This window comes from Peromyscus eremicus, chromosome 2 (assembly GCF_949786415.1).
Source record: "Peromyscus eremicus chromosome 2, PerEre_H2_v1, whole genome shotgun sequence".
In the NCBI taxonomy this organism is placed as follows: domain Eukaryota; kingdom Metazoa; phylum Chordata; class Mammalia; order Rodentia; family Cricetidae; genus Peromyscus; species Peromyscus eremicus.
This window is the reverse complement of record NC_081417.1, coordinates 72,766,637-72,788,390: the sequence shown is the minus strand read 5'-3', so window position 1 is coordinate 72,788,390 and position 21,754 is coordinate 72,766,637. Positions and strand designations below refer to the sequence as shown.

Below are 21,754 nucleotides of genomic sequence, written 5' to 3'. Positions count from 1 at the left end.
CTCTTAACAGTAGAGGAAAAGCAGAGAGTTTTCCTGGAGGCCCGGAAGCAGGTTCCGGGCGGCGACGGGAGGCCAACTCAACTCCCGAGCATCATCGATGCGGCTTTTCCCTTGATTCGCCCTAACTGGGACTTCAATACACCTGAAGGTAGGGAGCATCTACGTCTCTATCGCCAGTTGCTCTTAGCGGGTCTCCGAGCGGCCGCTAGAAGGCCTACCAATCTGGCTCAGGTGAGGAATGTGATACAGGGAAAGGAAGAGACACCCGCTGCATTTCTAGAAAGATTGAAGGAAGCTTATAGGATATATACTCCGTATGACCCGGAAGATCCAGGTCAGGCTCCAGATGTTATCCTGTCATTTATATATCAGTCTAGTCCAGACATCAGAGCCAAATTGCAGCGGTTGGAAGGTTTACAGGCGTTAGAGTTGCCAGACCTAATGAAGGAGGCAGAGAAGATATTCAATAAGAGAGAAACTCCTGAAGAGCGTGAGGAAAAGAGATGGCAGAAACAAGAGGAAAAGGATAGGAGACAGCATAGGGAGATAAAGGAAATTCTGACCACCGTCGTATCTCAGAGACAGCGGAGAGAGGGAGACAGGTCGGGAGAACGAAGGAGGCCACCCCTAGATAAAGATCAATGTGCTTGCTGCAAGGAGAAGGGACACTGGGCCCGAGAATGCCCCAAGAAGCCACAAGGACCCCGCCGGCCCAAGCCCAAGACCGTGGACCTCCTTAGTCTGGGGGACTAGAGGGGTCGAGGCCAGGAGCCCCCCCCCCCCCCGAGCCTAGGATAACCCTCAAGATCGGGGGGCAGCCCGTGACCTTTCTGGTTGATACTGGTGCCGAACATTCAGTCCTAACCCATGCCGGAGTGCCTCTTAGCCGGCATTCTGCACTGGTACAGGGGGCAACCGGAAACAAGAGATATTATTGGACTATCGAGAGAAAAGTCCAACTGGCTTCAGGGCAAGTAACTCACTCCTTTCTGCACATACCTGAATGCCCCCATCCGCTGTTAGGACGGGACCTATTAACCAAATTAAAAGCGCAAATCTATTTTGATGAAAAGGGACCGAGGGTCACGGGTCCTAGAGGAGACCCTCTACAAATTCTTGCCCTCAATTTAGAGGAAGAATACCGTTTGTTTGAGTCAGAACCCCCGGAGAAATCACCTGAGGAGCTACAGAACTGGTTGAGAGAGTTTCCTCGCGCCTGGGCAGAGACTGGGGGCCTGGGGTTGGCACGCGATCAGCCACCGCTGATGATCTCATTAAAGGCCTCCGCGACTCCCGTTTCAATCCGACAATACCCCATGTCACGGGAAGCTCGTGAGGGAATTCAACCCCATATCTGGAGGCTCCTGGACCAAGGGGTGCTGAAGCCCTGTCAGTCCCCATGGAACACCCCTCTCTTGCCTGTTAGGAAACCAGGGACAGGGGACTACAGGCCAGTCCAGGATTTGAGAGAGGTCAATAAGCGAGTGGAGGACATACACCCCATGGTGCCTAACCCTTACAACCTCCTGAGTACCCTCCCACCGACGCACGTCTGGTACACGGTATTAGATCTGAAAGATGCTTTCTTCTGCTTGAGACTGCACCCTAAAAGCCAACTACTGTTTGCTTTTGAATGGGGAGACCCAGAGCAGGGACTCTCGGGACAGCTGACCTGGACCCGGCTCCCTCGAGGCTTCAAAAATAGCCCAACCCTCTTTGATGAGGCCCTGCAGGCAGATCTGGCCGGGTTCCGAGTCGAGCATCCAACCCTGACCTTGCTCCAGTACGTAGATGACTTACTCCTGGCAGCCAGGAGTCGGGTCGAGTGCCTAGAGGGCACTCGGGCTTTACTGGCTAGGCTTGGACAGAAGGGCTACAGAGCCTCGGCCAAAAAGGCACAAATTTGCCGAGACAAGGTTACTTACCTGGGCTACACCCTGACTGGGGGGCAGAGATGGTTGACGGAGGCAAGGAAAGAGACAATACTCTCCATTATGCCGGGAAACTGACCCTAGGCCAGCCCCTGACTGTACTGGCCTCCCATGCCGTGGAGGCCTTGGTCCGACAACCGCCAGACAGATGGCTTTCCAACGCCAGGATGACTTATTACCAGGCCTTACTCCTGGACTCAGACCGGGTCACGTTCGGACCCATAGTCTCCCTTAACCCTGCCACCTTGCTGCCGCTGCCTAACCCATCTATAGAGCATGATTGCCTCCAGATTTTGGCCGAGGCACATGGCACCCGCCCTGACCTGACGGATCGGCCGCTTAAGAACTCAGACGTCGTCTAGTATACAGATGGGAGCAGCTTCCTGGAAGGAGGAGAACGCAGGGCTGGGGCAGCTGTCACCACTGAGTCCGAAGTGGTATGGGCCTCGGCCCTCCCGCCTGGGACTTCGGCCCAGCGAGCGGAACTGATCGCCCTCACCCAGGCCCATCGGATGGCAGAAGGTAAGAAGCTCACCATGTATACAGATAGCAGATACGCCTTTGCCACTGCACATGTCCATGGTGAAATCTACCGGCGGAGAGGCCTGCTAACATCCGCAGGTAAGGAGATCAAGAACAAGAAAGAAATCCTGGACCTCCTGAAGGCCCTGTTTCTCTCGCTCCAGCTTAGTATTGTCCACTGCCCAGGGCACCAAAGAGACAACTCCAAAATAGCCAAGGGAAACCGGCTGGCGGATTTGATCGCCCGGACAGTGGCATCCCAGCCAACAGGGAGCAGCCAGTTAATGGCTATACAGGACACTCCGGAGCCTCCTCCGCCCGGGAGAGAGCCCATGCCATACAGCCCCGAAGACCATGAGCTAGCAAAGAAAATGGGGGCGGAATGGGACTCTCAGGGGCAAGCCTATATGCTAGGGAACCGGATGGTCATGCCAACCTCCCATACCCGATATATGCTGAGGTGCCTTCATGCGCTGACCCATTTGAGCAAGAATACAATGAAAATACTGGGACTGTGCTACTAAACCAGGACCGGGTGCTTCAGCAGGTAACTTCCACCTGCCCAGCCTGTGCTCAGGTCAAAGCAGGAAAGATTCATCTAAACAAAGGGGCTCGTCAACGAGGGCATCGCCCAGGTGTACATTGGGAAATAGACTTCACAGAAATTAAACCCGGACTCTATGGGTACTGGTACCTCCTGGCCTTGGTGGATAGATTGAGGCATTTCCAACCAAGAATGAAACGGCTAATATGGTAACAAAGAAACTGTTGGAAGAGATCTTCCCCAGGTATGGGATGCCTCATATATTGGGGTCGGACAATGGGCCTGCCTTCGTCTCTCTGATAAGTCAGAAAATGGCCAAATTATTGGGGGGTTAATTGGAAATACCGCCCCCAGAGTTCAGGACAGGTAGAGCGAGCTAATAGGACAATTAAGGAAACTTTAACCAAATTAACGCTTGCAACTGGCACTAGAGATTGGGTGCTCCTACTTCCCTTGGCTCTTTACCGAGCCCGGGATGCTCCTGGGCCGCACGGCCTAACCCCTTTTGAAATTCTATATGGGGCCCCATCTCTAGTCATGAGGTTTCTCCATCCTGATATCTCATCTTTTGCCACCAGCCCTCCATCAAGCTGGTGCAGAAGGAGATCTGGAAGCCCTTGGCTGGGGCCTACCGAGAGCAGCTGGACAGGCCGGTGGTCCCTCATCCTTTCCAGATTGGGGACTCCGTTTGGGTCCGGCGCCACCAGACCGGGAGTCTGGGGTTACGGTGGAGGGGGCCCTGCGCTGTCTTGCTGACCACCCCCACTGCACTCAGGGTCGACGGGATTGCTGCATGGATCCACACCTCTCACATGAAGGCTGCCGGGGAGACCGACCCAGCAGGAAAATAAGGTCATCTCACAAACTGGGGAAACGGTCTGGCAGATGCCTTAAACTCCTCCACCCACCCGGGGGGGGGGGGGGTGCATTGGCCGGATCCGGGATGCCGTCACCCTCAAGCAAGATGTAGATTCGCCCTGTCGGACTTTTATGTCTGTCCGGGGGGGATGGGAGGGGCTGGGCCCTCGCCAAGAAATGCGGGGGGGGGGGGGGGGGGGGGGGAGGAGATTTCTTCTGTGCCCAATGGGGCTGCGGGACCACTGGTGCAGCATATTGGAGTCCTAGCTCAAGCTGGGACCTGATCCAGACCAATAGAGGTTTCAGGAAGGTTACAGGCGGGGGGTCTTGCTCAGATGGGTCCACCGAGGTCAGCCAATTCAAGCCCGGGCTCTCACTCCCCCTAAACATAACTTTCACTGGCCCGGGGAAGGCTGATAGAAACTGGCAACGGGGGCGCACTTGGGGGCTCAGGTTATACGAAAACGGATATGATCGGGGCATAAGATTCACCATCAAACTTAAGATTGAGGAGGCCTCTGCCCCCGTAGGCCCCAATCAGGTTCTCTCTGATCCGAAGCGCCCCTCCTTGCCTGTTCCGGCACCCCCGAAGATTGCCCCTCGATCCGGTTTGATTACCAGCCCAGGTATAACTCCGGCCACTGCCAGGCCGCCCCGGCCGGGAGCCGGAGGCCGGCTCTTGGGTCTGCTAGCGGGGGCTTGCCAGGCCTTAAATGTGACCTGCCCAAATAGAGCGCAGGAGTGTTGGCTGTGTCTGGTTTCCCAGCCTCCCTACTGCGAGGGGATAGCAACCCAGGGTAATTATACTAACGGCCACAGTTCCCCTCCAAGCCAATGCCTAGGGACAGCCCAACCTAAGCTCACAATCTCAGAGGTGTCAGGACAAGGGCTATGTCTAGGGAGCGTCCCCCGCACCCACCAACACTTATGTATCCTATCCATAAGCGCTGTCTCTGGTTATGTCACCGGCCCTAATGGTACCTATTGGGCATGTAATACTGGGCTCACCCCCTGCGTTTCAGCCTCAGCCCTCAATGCTACCTCTGATTTTTATACGCTCATCGAGTTGTATACCATACACCAGAGGAGATTTACCCACACTTTGAGATGAGGCCCTATCGGTATAAGAGAGGGCCGGCGTCTCTCACTCTGGCCCTATTATTGGGGAGGGCTGACTATGGGAGGAATAGCAGCCGGGGTAGGGACAGGCACCACCGCCCTAATGGAAACCCAACAATTCAGACAGCTCCAAGCGGCCATGAATCAGGACATTAATCAGGACATTCGGGACCTAGAGGAATCAGTAAGCGCCTTAGAAAAATCCCTGACCTCCCTCTCTGAAGTAGTGCTCCAGAACAGAAGGGGACTCGACATCATATTCTTACAGGAGGGAGGGTTGTGTGCCGCCCTTAAAGAGGAATGTTGCTTCTATGCGGATCATACTGGGGTGGTATGAGATAGCATGGCTAAATTGAGAAAACGATTAGTACAGAGACAAAAATTCTTTGAAGAGCAACAGGGATGGTTTAAAGGATGGTTCAGAAGGTCCCCCTGGCTCACCACCCTCATTTCCACCCTTCTGGGACCCCTTCTGATTCTATTACTCCTCCTGACGTTTGGGCCCTGTATCCTAAGTAGACTTGTCCAATTTATCAGGGAACGCGTCTCTATTGTTCAGGCTTTGGTATTAACCCAGCAGTACCAAAGGCTTAACCAGATGGAACTCGAGCCACGTCACCAATCTTCCCCATGAATGGAGGATTCCATTCCCACAATAAGAAAATGGGGGAATGAAAGACACCCAGCCTCCCTGCCTAACATAGCTTAGCTCAGTTGCTTTTGGAAAGAAAGGCCTGAGAGGTACCGAGGAGTTCAGTCAGCCACCTAGCCCCAGAGCGAGGAACTAAAAGGTCAGAAAAAGGTCGGGAAAACCCCCTGTACCCTAGACAGAAGCTCGGGGAGAAACCACGAGCTGACCTGGGTTTGAACCTGGCCTCATCCAATCAGAGCTGGCCTCATTTGCATCACCCAATCAGAACCCGGTAACCAGGCTTCTTGTTTCTGTACCCGTGCCCGACCCTATAAAAACCCTCTGTTCCAGCCTGTGCGCGCGCCAGTCACTTGAGCTTCTTGAGAGACTGTGCCGCCCCGGGTACCCGTGTTCCGGAATAAAGCCTCTTGCTGTTTGCATCTGATTCGTGGTTTCGGTGTGTTCCTTGGGCAAGGGTCTCTCCTGAGGGAAGACTGCCATCAGGGAGTCTTTCATATACAGAGACAGTATGTGACTACTTTGGAACACATGCAGGAGGAGAGCAGACTGAATAGGTGCCAAGTCAGAGCATTTCCATTTGTCTGTTTGCTTTTTAAGTAGTTTCTAAACACAATAGGCAACATGCCAGGGCAAATATGTTCTGTATTCAACTACCCCAGATGATCTCTCCAGAACTTCCAAGCTCATCAATAGTTTTCATAACGAAAACACGAACTGACAAAGCTGAGGCACAAGTTCAAAGCCTGAAGCTTCCACGAGTATGACAGGCACTGTGCCGAGCAGAAGAACCTGAACTTTCAGGCACAAGCCTTCCTCTGAGCCCCAGACCATTTCAAGACATTTCCTACGTGAAATCTCACTTGGATGTCTCAGAAGTCAGCAGATCATCATCTTCCCTTACTGACCTGCAGCCACTCTAGTGTTCTAGCTCTATAAAGGACACTGCCAGCCACAAATTCAAAAATTTCACATATCATTATTTCCTCCCCTGATTTATAACCTACACATAGCTACAAAGTTCTACCACTTTAAATCCTAAATAGCTTTAGCTAGTTACTAACAATTCCAGTACAAGTCACTATCATGTCTCAACCTGTACCAAAGCCCACACTAACAAAACTTTCAACCAACCTTGGATATATTCTTTCTTCACAATAATCAGTTTTTAACTTTCTATTAAAATAAGATACCATCACCCTTTTTGGAGACATCTCACTGACTCTTGTATAAAGAAAAAAATCTGAACACAACATATAAAGCCCTCATGATCTTCCTATGGCCCATCTCACCTGCTTCAATTTATAACTTTCTTCCTGTCCTCCCAGATGTGTAGACTGTTTTGAGTTTCTCTATTAAGACTCTCTTCCCACCTGGGAGCTCTCACATTCATAACTACAATTCTAAGACATACAATGTATTGTTTAAACAAAGGTTATATGATAAGCATTGTGGTGTCTGTGACAGTATCAAGGCTTCATGGTGAAGGAAGGCACTCATGTTGAACTGTTCATCTACACCATGGGAGCCTATCTGCATGAAAGGGTGCCTACAAGGACCTTGGATTCATGTCAGATCTCAAGCCTCCTGTTACCTTCCAAATATTTATGGCTAACATGATAAACATCGATAGACAAAGGCCATATAAATCATTTGCAGCTTACTTATTTAGATGGCTATATTTTTTTAAGACTTCAGGCAGTAATAAGTAAAAGTTCTAAATGATACAGGTCTGAAGACAGGCTCTGAAAAATACCCATCATGTGGCCATGGCAAAGCACAGATTATGCCTCCAGAGATGAGCAGTCTTAGCTGCTGTGCTTGGTCACGTAGCACAGTCACTAGTACTTCAAAAGACTATGCCATCAGAATCAAGCCTATCAATTAATAGCACAACTGCTAAGCCAACAAGAAAAAGGGGTTTATATACCCTGGACAAACACAACTGCCACCATCCCCAGACTGGATCAATGGGATGTACAAAGCCTAATGCACTTTCTTCAAGGGAGCACAACTTATATTGTGGAGTAAAAACACAATCAACAAACTGGGCAAATGCACAGCAACACTTTCATACTGTCAGGAGCCAAGGCCAGCTAAAACTTTTTACATCTTAATCTTTTCAAGATTCTTATAAATGGGTCTGGAGAGATGGCTCAGTGGTTAAGAGCCCCAGCTGCTCTTTCAGAAGATCTGGGTTCAATTCCCAACACCCATGACTGTTCACAACTATCTGTAACCAGCATGCACACAGAGCACAGACACACAGGAAAACAAAACACCCAGACACAGTTTAAATGAGAAACAATCTTGTAAGATAAGATATTAATATTATCCTCACTTTCCAAAGAAGAAGCCAAGGCATTAAGAAGTTCAAGTAGCTTGTCCAGAGACTCAGAGTTCAGATGAGAGCAGTCAATATCAACTATTACACTGCACTATCTGATATGGGAAATCAGCACATCTAAGAGCATCAAAACCAACTAAGATTGTGCTTCAAAATTGAAGAAAACACCCTGGAACTGATCAAAGCAGATTACGATATGTACTACCTACAGAGGGTCTGTTCCTTCTGTTTCACAGGACTGGTGAGAGCCGGTGCTTTGAGCCTAAAAGCAGCATGTCATCATGGCAGAAGTGTTGGACAGAGGAAACCAGGAGGCCAAAGAGAGAGCTGAGCACGCTGGGGTAAGCCCCACTGACCTGACAACCTCCCACCAAGCCTCTCCTTCAGTGTCACAGGCTGGGGAACAACCTTTACCACAGGGCTGCCCAGATTCAATCATTGCACCCTGCACATCATTTTGTAAGTTGGAAGCTAAGTTACTTTGCTCACCACTTTGAAATGGCATTGTTCTAACTTATGTGATTCAGCAACATCTGATAACTCCAATGTGAGTCTTAATTTAGCTGCATCCAATAGCAACAACAACAACAATAAAATTCTGCCAACTTGGGCTCCTTATCTAAAACCTGCCCAGTGCAACAAGCCCCTGATATTATGATGCATGACCTTCCCCTGTTTAGAACAAATGACCTCAAACCATCAGAACCCAATTTTTACCTTATACCATCAACCATTATCCATGTGTCATGATTAAGAAATACTGACACATGGGCTTTCTCATCAGCAGCTCCTCAGACCAAGAGACTTCTGAGATAAATTCTACATTCATATTTATAACAGTTAAGATATACAAAACTAGAATCACTGTGAATACCACAAATGCACCTGCAATTTAAGAGGCCAATCTACTACTATATTCAAACAGGTTATTATTTAGTTAGCACTTTCAATGTCAGGAATATTTTTTAAATCATTATAAGAGTTTTCAACAATTTATGGTTGCAGAAAGATTTCAGAAGTTAACCTGATTTAGGTCACACAGCTCTCAACCAACAGTCACAGTTCAAACCCAGGCATTGTCTCAGGAGCTTCAGCTTTTACTACCATAGGACGCTGCCACTATTGGGGGCTGGAGAAATAATGACAAGGCTCTAGTAACCAGAGCAAAGGAATCAATGAATCTAGCTGCTGCCAGAACGGTGCCTCTTGTATCATGTCATACCTTGGTCCTCATTTGAATTAGTTAGAGAATTGAAAATTAGAAAGTTGCATCCAAGCCGGGCGGTGGCGGCACACGCCTTTAATCCCAGTACTCAGGAGGCAGAGGCAGGCAGATCTCTGTGAGTTCGAGGCCAGCCTGGTCTCCAAAGCGAGTTCCAGGAAAGGCACAAAGCTACACAGAGAAACCCTGTCTCGGAAAGAAAAAAAAAAAAAAAGAAAGTCACATCCAGCAGATAAGCTAGGACAGTAAGTCTTACCAGTCGAGCATAGCTATTATAAACATTAACAAGAGTATTGGGTCCAGGCTTGATGAAAGAATGTAAAAAAGGAGAACCAACATGGTTCTGACAATCACAAAATAACTAAACTCAGTGAGCAGCTGTGAGTAGTACTAAATGTAAATATAGTCTTGAATGAACCAAATAATAGTAAAAGAACCAGAATGGAACATGCCTTTCTACCCTGAACAGAGTAAGCTGGGAGTCAGAAGAGGAGACAGGAGTCTCCCATCTACAAGGCAGGGCATGTAAGCGTGTGAGAGACTGAATAGGTTTTGTTCCACTCAGTGGTGTTAGAAGTGAGATGGATGAAATGGGAAACACTCCCTAGAGCACCGGGGGAGAGGCTAAGAAAGCATAGGCACTGTTAAATGCTGTTGAGAATATTAGTTTTGTGATGAGCTTTCTTTAAGCCTTTATTGTAAATACCCCATAAGGTTTTTTTTTTTTTCTTCTTTCTTTCTTTCTGTCAATGGGTTAAACTACCAGGAGCAGCTGTTCAGGTCTTTGAATAGCAGAGCACAGCCTTCCCTTATGCTAGGCATTCCTTCTCTGGCAATCAGCCAGGCTGCCCTTATGGTAGCTTGGCTGTTTTGGATACTTGACAATGACTCTAAGAATGCTCGGGCTGCAAGGATCAATACAACTGAAGCCAGGACTCCTGCTCCAGGAGGCCTTACTCAAGTTACAACCACTTCAGACAACCTGGCCTGGCCTTGGAAAGTTTCCTGCCAGGTTAACAAGCAGCTCTTCTCACTCAAGATGGAGGACAATCACCACCTTAGTAACTCAGGATAAGGCAGGGACTGGTGGAACCAGAAGCCGGTGCAATGACTGGCATAAACACTTTCCTTCATTTGTACAGCACACCCCTCCCCTTAGCTATATAACCGAGCTGTTCAGCTCACTCTTTGCATCCTCCTGTGCTACCCCGAGTGTTGTAATTATACATTCTTCACATCTACTGATGACTCTTAAGTAGAATGGCCTGAGATGGTAGCATGAAAAATAACAAGCGGTGGCCCTAGCAGTGGAGGTAGAGAGGCTGCCACTACAGCAGCAACACCAAGAAGACAGTGACGAGTCCAGACAGCTACAGGAACAGACGTGGCACAAGTAAAGGCAGTAGACGATAAAGGATGACAGAAGTACAGAGAAAGTGGAAAGGTAAGGTGGTGGCCAAGACTGCAAGCACTGTTCACTTAAGCTTGCCTAGGAGTCTCTGAGCCTTGAAGGCTTACGGCCTTGACATGTGTAGCTCAAGAGCTAAAACACTAGCCACTAAGGGTTCTAACATCCAAAGCACTGGACCTGTAAAAACGTCTGGTACTGATTGCTGTTTACTGCTGTGGCTGCTCAAAACTGAGGCTCTTACTGCTTGGGCCACTGGCCATCAGAGCCCTGAGGCAGTAAGCCTCTTACCTAGCACAGACAGCTAGATGGCTCAGGCTTCTAAGGCCTGGGGCTATAAACCTCTAGTTTTTGAGGTTTGGAGCTATAAGCCCCAGTCCACTGGCTCAGCCCACAAGCCTTGAGCATTCAAGGTCCCAGGCCTATGACAGTAGACTCAGCACTCAAACACTCCAAATGTCCATCTGAGTAGAGCAACAAGACCCCTACTGGCATAAAAACGCACTTATTCTAACAAGCAAACCAGAGGTCAGGGAGGCCCAAGGACATCGCAGATGGAGGCACTCAAGCACTGTGGAGAGTAACATCACCGGATCCAGCCCTTCTGAAGGGCAAATGGGCAATATAGCTTAAGAATTTTAAGTAAGTGGTCATTCCATTTCTCCAAATTTGTGGCAAGTAGTTTATTAAGAATATAGGCAGAGACTTGGCTACAAGAATGTTCCTTTCAGTATTACCTATAACCTTAAAACACTGGGATCAACATAAATATCCAACAAAGGGGTAGTAATCAAGTATAATCAAGAATCACATTCATACGAAAGCATTATGCTGACTTGTTATTAAGTGCTATAGAATGGTAAAAAACTGGAAAATGTTCATGATATATTATATAAAAGCAATTTATATAGCAGTGCACATAGTATGATACCTAATGTTTTAAGGTTTTATTTGCATTAAAAGGTAACCAGCAAATCAAATGTTGAATGTGGTTATCTTCAAGGTACAGGATCATAGGTGATTTTACTTTCATTTACTTTTATAACTAACAATTCCTACAATAAACTTGTATTATTTGTATTTGTAACCTAACAGAGGTTAATAGGCTGGCTATGCTAACACTTTAAAAAAAATAATTATTATATTTAAAAAATAAAGAATTACTTATAAAAATTAATTCACTATCATTCAACAGATATCAGTAATTATATCTGAATGTTGAGGCTGGGAAAAACAGCTGAGGTGAAAATATAGCAAAGGCTACTGACAAATCCACCTGCTCCAAAGTATGGCCCACTGCAGTCAGTGTGGAATATCCACCACTATGGCAAACATCCAATATGTGCTTGCTGCATGAATAATCCTGTTTACATTCAGCCAAGCATTGCAAAGAAGCATTGTGTTGAAACTTAGAAAGAAAAAAAAAAGCCTGCTTCATTATCAGATATTTAGAAACTGCCAAGTTCAATTAAAAAACAAGGATACCTATGAGATCATGAACATTCATATGGTGTTCATTCACATTACACTTCACTGTCTACAGCTCTACTTTAGAGAAGTAAGATTCCTACTCTACCCTCCAAAGAGAAAAAGAAATAAAGAGAGAAAAGATGTTGGTGCAGTACAGTGATCTTATCTGGGGCAGCAAGACAGACCAGATGCCAGACCTTCTGTACCAGCTATCAATCCTTCACTATACCTGACAAGTCTCTAAAACAAACAAACAAAACTGCTACTGTACAGGGTTTGTCCCTGGTAATACTTTGTCTTAAAGATTTATTTTCTTTTTAATTATGTGTATGTGGGGGGGGGAGTGTACATGCATGAAGGTGACCAGAGTCCAGAAAAGGGAGCTGGATAACATGGAGTAGAAATTACAAGTGGTTGTGAGTTACCGGATATGAGTGTTGGGACTCGAACTGTGGTCCTCTGCAATTGCAGAAAGAACTATCTCTCCAGCCCCTATTAGGGACTAACATTTTAAATTTCAATTACCTTAATTGTTTCAGTATTTAGAAGCCAAGAATTCAGTCTTGAAGGGAGGTAATGAAAAAGTGTGGACTATGAAAAAACCACCTGGTTTGAATCCAGACTGCCAGCCACTTGCTAGCTGTGTGACTGCAAACTATAGAAAAACTTTGCTGTGGGAGTTCAAAGGAGTCTGACACACTACCAGATGCAGAACAATACCCAATTTTCATTCTTTTTCACTTTCCTTGAGAAACTATTTTTCTTTTTTAAATTGAGAACAAGTAACGATGAACATGGGTCAATTGGATAGTTGTGTGGCTATGGGGTAGGTCTTTCAACTGTATAGCAGTATCAGGATATAAAAAGAAACAGATAAGGAAGCCAAATACAGATCTCCCCAGTCTAGGTTTACCCTGTAGTATAAAGGAGACTTCTGAGTTCCTGCCTAGGTAGGAAGAGCATGCAAAAACAATTGGAAATTGTTTCTTGCTCTTGCTGACATCCTTCCTCGGTCCCTACCCTCATACCCTTGTTGCTTTAAGAAGCACCTTTCCTAGAAACAGGAACCTCTATGAATATCAGTGATCTGTACCAAAATTTAACTTGCACTACCACATTAAAAAAAGTACCCAAAATACAACTGTCCTTATTTGTTTCAGTGTTTTCTCTGAATGTGCACATTTTGTCAGGTAAAGAAACCTTTGAGATTTTTATCTCAGAAGCACTTAAGGACATATTCAAAAGGTCTGAGGATCAAACAAAGCCACCTATCCTTAACACATCCTGCTCACAAAAGTGTCCCAGAAACTCAATATAAACAAAATCCCTCTGTTCATTTCTAGGAGATAATACTGCTTCTGTATCCTACAGTGTGCCTTACATACCCATAGCAACTGAGTCTTCTTCCTCTACTCAAACAGAGCATCTGCTGCTAACAAAACACTGACGTCCAAGCAGTTTCCACAGACAAAAAAAAAAAAAGCAGCTGGTGAGGCTGACCCATGGGCTGACGAGCCAGCAGTAAGCTTCTGTGAGACGTCCAGTTACGTCTTTATTGTAGGACTGCCTGAATCACAACTCTCCATCCTCTTGCTATTACTATTTAACAACTGTTTCTTGGCACCACCTGCTGACATAATTTCTTAAAGGACACACAAGTAGAAAACACACCTGAAAGTTCGAAGAAGTCTAAAACAAATTTGATAAGGAAAACGTTATTTTGAGGTTGAGTTTATGAGATTAACAAAAGCTAACAGATAATACTGTTAGGTGATTTTCTTGTTATGGACACAATGCTCATAACTCTTAAAGAAAGTCAGTGGTTATTTCTATTTTATAGGTGAAGAAATGGAGACTAACGGCAAATTATCCAAGCTATTATAGCTCATAAACTGCACGACCAGAGAACTGGCTCTTCTTAATAACTCACTACTTGAATCCGAAGGCCTTCCTTGCCAATTACAGCATGAACTACTTACTTCCTCTGTATACTGAGGTATCGTCTCTGCTACCATTTTAACTTGAACATTCTTTAACAGGAAATAGTATCTAAATCTCATGCTATGAGTAAACTACTGTCTTATGTAATAGACAGGAGTATCCATCTTAGTTCATTACTATTTGAGGCAAGTAACCTATTCTACAGCAATTCATAAAAGGAAGGTCAGGCAACAGCAGGCATTACAAGCACTAACACTGGATATCCACTGTAAGCTAGAAAACAAATTCTCTTCATTACAAAGATTACTTGATATCGCCAATGAAATCAACATACTTTTAATATTGAAAAGTTGATTTTTAGAGTTATTCCAATAAGATACATCAGCACTAATTAAAAAAAAAACCCAGTTAATTCTTTATTACCTCTAGGGAAGCTATATAGGGTACCCTGTGGGTGCATATATACACTGTCTGAAATGAGAACAACCTGGTTCCAACCTTAGCTTACTGGCACACCCTTGCAGAAGTCACAACCTCCAACTCTTGATTCCTCAGTGTCCCGATAGATGATCTATATTAAAACACTTTTAGTATTTTACCATGCTTGGACTATTTTAGTATAAAATATTCACAAACTTTAAAATACTGTTTTCTTAATGGAATATTTTATCCCGTTTTTATAATACTATACAATTTTCTCACTTCTAGAGAATGGATAATGAAAGAGATTGATTGGTGGCTTGCTCTGTACACACAGCTAACAAATATACTGTACCCTGCAACTCACCTTTCTGGATTCCCAAGTCACTTGCTCTTCCGTTTGACCTTTGCTAATGTCCATTCAAATACCACATGCCTTTCCTCTAATAAGCTGTGTGATGTCTTACAAGCTTAGACAGAGAATGTTTTACATTTATACATATTCAAAATACAAAAAACTTTTAATATATTCTAATAATATCTTTAAAAGATATCACAGTAATAGTTCTGGAGATAATAATTGGACATACACCCAAATGAGTTTCAAGGCAAGCACACACAACGGAATCATGCACATATCTATTAAATGCTACAATAGTAAATGTTTGATGTATCACATTACTCATGCCCCACACCCCCATCACTCCTCTAGAAGGTGAATCCAGTTCAAAATTGCACAGTTGTTTTATAAGCCTTTTCTGCACTTTCTATTCAATAATAATTTAAAAAAAATGGCCTCTTAGACGTACCCTTGTTTTCCCTGCTGCATTATTAATACCATTTCTTTTTTCTTTCCTATACCGGAGTATACTGCAATCACACTATAATATAACAAAGAGAGTAGGGTGGCTTATTTTTTCTACACAGGAATTACAGCTGATTGTTAAAAATTCAATTGCAAATGTACTCAATACACTGGCTATATTCTTGAAATATTTTACTTAATCAAAAAGACTACTATAGATCTTTCCTTAACTTGTTCTCAAAGTGTTAAACATTCCACAAGACCACTGGGTAACTGTGACCAGCTACACCAACTGGCGGACGAGGGTGGGGCAGCTGACAACTGTCTTTCCTCTAGCAGGGCAAACACTGAGATCTGCTTATAAATAAGCCACGAGCAAGGCAGTGGGCAGCGGTACAAAGGAGATTCGGTCCCCGGACCTACAGAGCAGGGACCATGCTGAAGACTCGGTGGATGAAAAAGGACACCAGCTCCGGGGCCAGCGGGGAGGTTCCCACGCGAGACTGAGCCACGGTCCTCACGCCTGCCGAGGAGGGACCCACCTCGGAGCACGCTGCGGGCTGCGGGCTGCGGGAAGAAAAGGGCCTAGCGCCCGCACAGGGCGGCGGGGACCCCGGTGCCGCCCGTGGTTTCCTCCCCGCAGTCCCCGCCCGGAGCCAAGCGCTGGGCAGAGGTCGGCCGGGGTCACGGGCGCGGCCCCCGCAGCCCGCGGGTTCTCAGGTGCGGTGTGGTGGGGTCGGGTGGTCCCAGGCCCGGCCTCGCCCTCCGCCGCCGAGCCCCGCGCGCCCCGCCCACCCACCCTGCCGGCCGCCGTGCCCCCTGCTTACTTTCTGCGAGTCCATGGCGAGGGACCAAGCCCTCCGGGCCGAACCTGCCACCGGAACCGAGTGAGGAGCCCGAGGAGCCCGAAGAGCCCACGATACCCACTACCTCGGCCGCCGCCTGCCCGGTCCCGTCCCGCAGAGGTCCCGCCCGTCCGCGCCCAACCCGCGCGCGCGCCGCTGCGGAGCCGCGGTTGCCAGGGTGAAAGGGCGGCCCGCGGGAGGGCGGGGTGCGAGCGCGCCACGCATGCGCATGCGTGCGCGGGGGCACCCGCACCAACGGAGGATGGAACGCTGCCTGTCCGCCTGCGCCTTCCTTCTACAGCTACCTCTTTCCTGGCATCCCTTTTCCTGTGCCATCGCTGCGGTCCTTGCAATGAGCCATTGGGCACCCAGCAGCCAGGCCTGTGCGGAGGGTCCGGGAGCTAGCACTGCCCAGGATGCATCCCGCACCTACAGCATCTCCCCACTTAGCCTTGGAGGGGCAGTCGGGGTTGGTCAGGCCCAGCTATCCAGCGGGAGGAAATACGCTGGGATGGAGAGGCAGCGGAAATGTGGAGAAAGGTCTTGAAGGGGCATGGTACAAACCTGAAAGGGCCCCAGGACAAGGGGTAGGAGGAAACGTGGTTGTGGGACTATATGGGCTTTGTGGCTTAGCTACCCTTGCCCGGCTCGCATCTTGCTACTTTGTGAGCAAGTCTTTCTCTGTGATCCTCTGTCAAGGACTGTGCAGATTAAATACTGTGTCTGAACTGCCCAGGACACAGTGCCTGAGTAAATGACAGTGGGGCAGCTAATTAGAATCTGCTTAGGACGGCCAGATCTGGCAATGAAGATTCTGGAAAGCTTGGGATGAAGACAGGAGGCTTATAAAGGTTCTCCAGAGAGACAGGCTTCATCTCCATTTAGGCGACTCGAGAAAAAAATTCATCTGGGCGTTCACATACTAGAGAAATAAAGGAAAAATGACTATCGAATATTAGGTAGCAGTTCTGCAGTTCTACACAAATCGTCAGTGAAATGGCCTGGGTCTCAGAGAGCTCAAGGCCTAGTTTGGAGAATGACAAAAATCCATGAGGCTGTTGGAAAGGAAAGTTCGTAAGAGAATAGGGAGATGGATCAGTGGACAAAGCTCTTGTACGGGAAGAGTGAGGACCAGAGTTTATATATCCGGAACCTGGTACCCACATAAAAACCAAGCAACCACAAACACACCAACACACAGGTACCCCTGTTCATGTGCCCACACATTGGAATACACTGACACACAGCACCCATATACACATGCAAAACAATTTAACAAAGGAGAAAATTTCATGAGGTAAGTGGAAGAAATAAACAAATTGCATGGAGTTAATGAACTCAGAATAAGTAGGGTTCAATATCCTGACATTGCTCAGCAATGACCTGGATAAGAGCTATGAAAGGGTCTGAGGAAGACTATCTAGTCAGAAGGACAGTAAGAACCAAGGCCTTGAAGAGGCATGAGCTGTTTTTGAGGAACCATACTTAAATTGCAATGTTTTAATTATGTCTCTACCAGATCGTTCCAACTATATTGTGGTTTCTTAAGACCAAAACTTTTTACCATACCTGTATCCCCACCCCAGCACAGGGCAGACGACACCCAATAAACCCTTAACTGAACAGACACGTAAGGAAAGGGATAAAAGATACAAAGGGAGACAATGGTTTCGTTCAGGCTAGGTAGACAGTACTTGGAAGCCTGGGACTGAGGAGAGCAGATGTACAACTCTACTCCTGCCAGAAAGGAGTGGTGTGCAGTCCTTGAGAGAGGCCCCCTCTTGGTATCAAGGGAAGGGAATCTACTATCCACAGCCCCACCCCACCCCCAATTCCATGAAGAGTAGTGACAGAAGCCAGGTATCCACCCATTAACCCAGTGCTGGTGGCTCCAATGGCTGATCTGAACACAGCCGCTGAGTCATTGTCTATGGGTGAGAAATGTAGCCTGCGGATGGGAGGGCATCAGAGGTCAAATCACTGCCCTGGCTTGACACGGTGGACTCATCAGAAGGGAAGGTGAGAGCGTTTGGTCTCATCTCCAAAGAATCACCTCACTCCTGCCTTACGGGAGCTCCTAGGCACTTCTTGAGTGACAGGCATTACCAAAGGAGGAATAAAGAGGGTTTTGGAGACAGTCGCCCTGAAATGTGATCACTACACGGTCGCAGAGACGCACCCTCGGAGCTCATTTCTGGCTTCTGGCCCCAGTTTCTGTAATTCTTTCCCTTCAGGCCAGCCAAGGAGCCCGTGGATTTTGACAACAGCTGTACCCCATTTGACTTCTGCCCTGCCCACATCTCTGGTGTCTCTTGTCTGGCTTCCCAGCACAGCTCATCCGGGACCATTTGCTGACCTCATTCTCAGCGGCTAGTTCCTTAGGGCTGCGATTTGTCTCCCTCCAGTCAACCTAGTTCTCTCACTACAGTTCCCTCACCAAGCTGGGGTAGTAAGTCTACAAACCCACCCACTCACTGTGGCTCGGGACTACAGGCCTTGCGTGTAATTATCTTTGCATAGCAAATCGAGTTAGGAAATATTTTAAAGTAGCCTTATTTAAAGCAGTTGTTCTTAAAACTTGACCCCAGGACTAACTGCATCAGCATTATCTGAGAGCTTCTTAGAAATGCAAATTCTCAGGCCTTATCCTCAGAAACTCCAGGAACAGGAACTCCAGGGTCAGCTCCAGTAATCCGTTTTAACAAGTCCTCCAGATGGTACTAATGCATACTGACACCTGTGAACCCTTGATGTGAGAGGAAGGATATTGCTCTTTACAGGGGTGAGGGGCAGGGGAAACTGGAGAGATGGCTCAGCAGTTTAGAGCATTGGCTGTTTTTCCAAAGGATCTCGGTTCAGTTCCCAGCACCATATGGTAGCTCACAACGGTTTATAAGTCTAGTTCTAGGTGATCTGGTGCCCAAGGACACCAGGCAGTGATGTGCACATGCATACAAGTAGACAAAAACACTTACACATATAAAACAAAAAGCTTTGAAAGTAAAAAGGCTGCTAAGATACCTTAGTTGGTAAAATGCTTGCCACTCAAGCATGAGGGAAAGTGCTGGGAGTGGGTGCATGTGGGTAATCCCATCACTTGGGAGGTAGAGATAAGAGGGTACCAGGCACCCACGGGCCAGCCAGCCTAGCCTAATCAGCAAGCGCCAGAGTTAGGAAGTGACTTTGTCTCAAATTTTAACTGAAGAGCAGTTGAGCAAGATGCCTGATACCAACCTTTGGCGTCCACACGCAGGCGTCCACAAACGCACATGTACCTGTTGTACCTGTACATAGATGTTGCCCACAAACATAATACACACACATAAAAGGAAAAGGAACAACAATGTACATTGTTTCCAAATTTGAGTTTGTGGTTCTGAAAGATGCTCATCTAGTCATGGTTATTGGTTGAAGTTTCTGGCCTTTGGTGACCTGCTTACTTTCTGATGAAACCCCAAGACAAGATCACCTCCTGGTTGACATTGCCAATGTCCGGCAAAACTGTCCACTGCAAACTAGGTTCTTTGTCCTCTCTGAGAGATGCCAGGCACTCCATGCAGGCCTGAGCTTCCTCATGAGTTCTGGGGGAGGCAATGATTTAATTGCCATATCTCTAACAAGCTCCCCACCTTTGAGGACCAGTCTAATGGGTCCACAGGCACCATCAGCTCTCTCCATTTGAATCCTGACCTGCTGCTTGCCAGCTCTGCAGTCTTCAGTAAGCCCTTATCTTCACGAATGCTCCATTTCCTAGTGCGTAGTGACCATATTTCCTTTTTGGGGTTAGCAGGGATTAAAGGCGACTATGTATGGAAAATGTTTGGCTTAGTGGGCTGGTAACTGGTGGCAGCTGCTACTATTACTGCTCTACACAGCATGACCTTCAGGGCTCTTCTTGCACAGTTATTTCTCCACTCGTGTCTTGGAGCCTTAGAATATCTGTCTCCACTCCAACTCCCCTGTTCTCTGCTCTGCCTGTTTTCCCTGATACCCGTCACTAGTCAGGTGCTGCTCTTTGTTGAAGCCCCAAATGTTCACGCAATTGCTCCCCGATCAAACGTGACCCAGGTTTTCACTTTTACAACCCAGCCTGGTAAAACAAGCCTCTCTAAGCTTCTCTTTCTTCACCTGTGAAACAGGGCTCACAGTATCAGCACCAGCTGATGAGTGGATTACAGGAAACAATTCAGGTCAAGTGATTAGCTGAGTCTGATGTGAGATAAGCAGCCAAAAAGTATTTGTGCTTATCATCACTTCTCAACCATAGAAACCTAAACTTGTGCTTCCTGCCCCTTTCTGACTAAAATGCAGATTCACCCCCAAAGCTGTGGAAGCTCTAGGCACTCATTAAATGACATCAAATGGGTTATGCCCAGGAGGAGGCTGGCGCTCAGTCAAGTGACTTAGCTCTAAGTCACATAGAAAGCAGCACACACAAACCTGAATGGTGAAGAACCAAAAACAATGTGAGAGGGAGCACAATTCAAGTACCAGATCATATTTAGCCTAAAAGGAAAAACTCAGCATGGATACAATCATTGACTTTGTCTCTTTGGGGCTGGTAGACAGCAGATGTCTTATTCTCTAGTGTCCCTCTGGTAGAATCCGACCCAGCTGCTGCAAACTATCAGAAGGCATGTTTCCTCTCAACAAAATGTCTAAAGCAGTGGGGCTCAAACTTCCTAATGCTGCAACCTTTTAGAAACAGTTCCTCGTGTTGTGGTGACATCTATATCAACCTATCTCAAAGCTCAGGGAACATTGTGGGAGAGGAATGGAAAGGGTGTAAAAGCGGGGTGATGCTGTCTTCTGAACACAACATGGATGTCGCCCTCAAGAACTCACAGCAGATAGTTATCTGCACAAGACCAAGCCAGTCAATGACTGCAGCATGAATTGGAGAGGGCCTCATGAGGCTCCACTCCTAGCTGAGGAGCTTCTGGGAACTGGTTATTGGGAGAGGAGGAGGCATGTTTCTTCAGGGGAGTGGCCTCAGGTAGGTTGTCATGTACATGCAGTCATTAATAACTGGACTTAGTGGGCTATTTTAAAAACACATACACATGAAGGTGGGAGAGGTACATGCAGAGGGTTCCTAGGAAGAATGGGAGGGGAGTTTGAGGGGGTAGGTAATATATATTATGTATGTGTATAAAATTATAAAATAAAAAATAAACAATAGAAATAAAAGAGTCACGGAGATTTGGTATACACTATTTGGTAGGGAGATCCCTACCAGTGCCAATATCCAAGCAGACTCTGGGCATTTGCTTAGCAGAGCTGTCATGGGGGGATCTGGGCACTGGAAGTGTGCCTGGTAAAGATAACATCATTGTGAACCCCGAGTTCCATCATTCTACAAAACTACAAGCCAGTTAATAATTCATTCCCTCTCAGACTCCACTCTGTAATCATACTTATCTTCAAATAGTTCTCTGGGTTTCTTCTCCCTAGTCCCACCCCACCCCCACATAGTCCACTGCAAGAGACCCTGCTACCTCCTGGAAGAGAGATTACTAGCTTAACTCTATTTAGAAGTTTCTATGTCACAATACTTCCTCTGTGTGCACTGGCCTGCTTTACACTAGGCACTGGGGATGAAGCCTGGAATATACATGTGTTTCCAGTGTACCCTGCCCTGGCCCTGGACATGCTTCTGGACTCAATGTTCAG

General features: G+C 47.0%; 1 protein-coding gene across 1 annotated transcript in view; it reads right to left on the bottom strand.

Moving 5' to 3' along the window:
• Fsd1l (fibronectin type III and SPRY domain containing 1 like) overlaps window positions 1-16,239 on the bottom strand; it is a 76,298-nt gene extending 60,059 nt beyond the window's left edge. Inside the window, exon 1 of the mRNA XM_059254359.1 lies at window positions 16,064-16,239. Within this exon, the coding sequence (XP_059110342.1) occupies window positions 16,064-16,078 (15 nt within the window). The 5' untranslated portion in view covers window positions 16,079-16,239. The remainder of the gene's footprint in view (window positions 1-16,063) is intronic.
• Window positions 16,240-21,754: the final 5,515 nt, after the last annotated feature.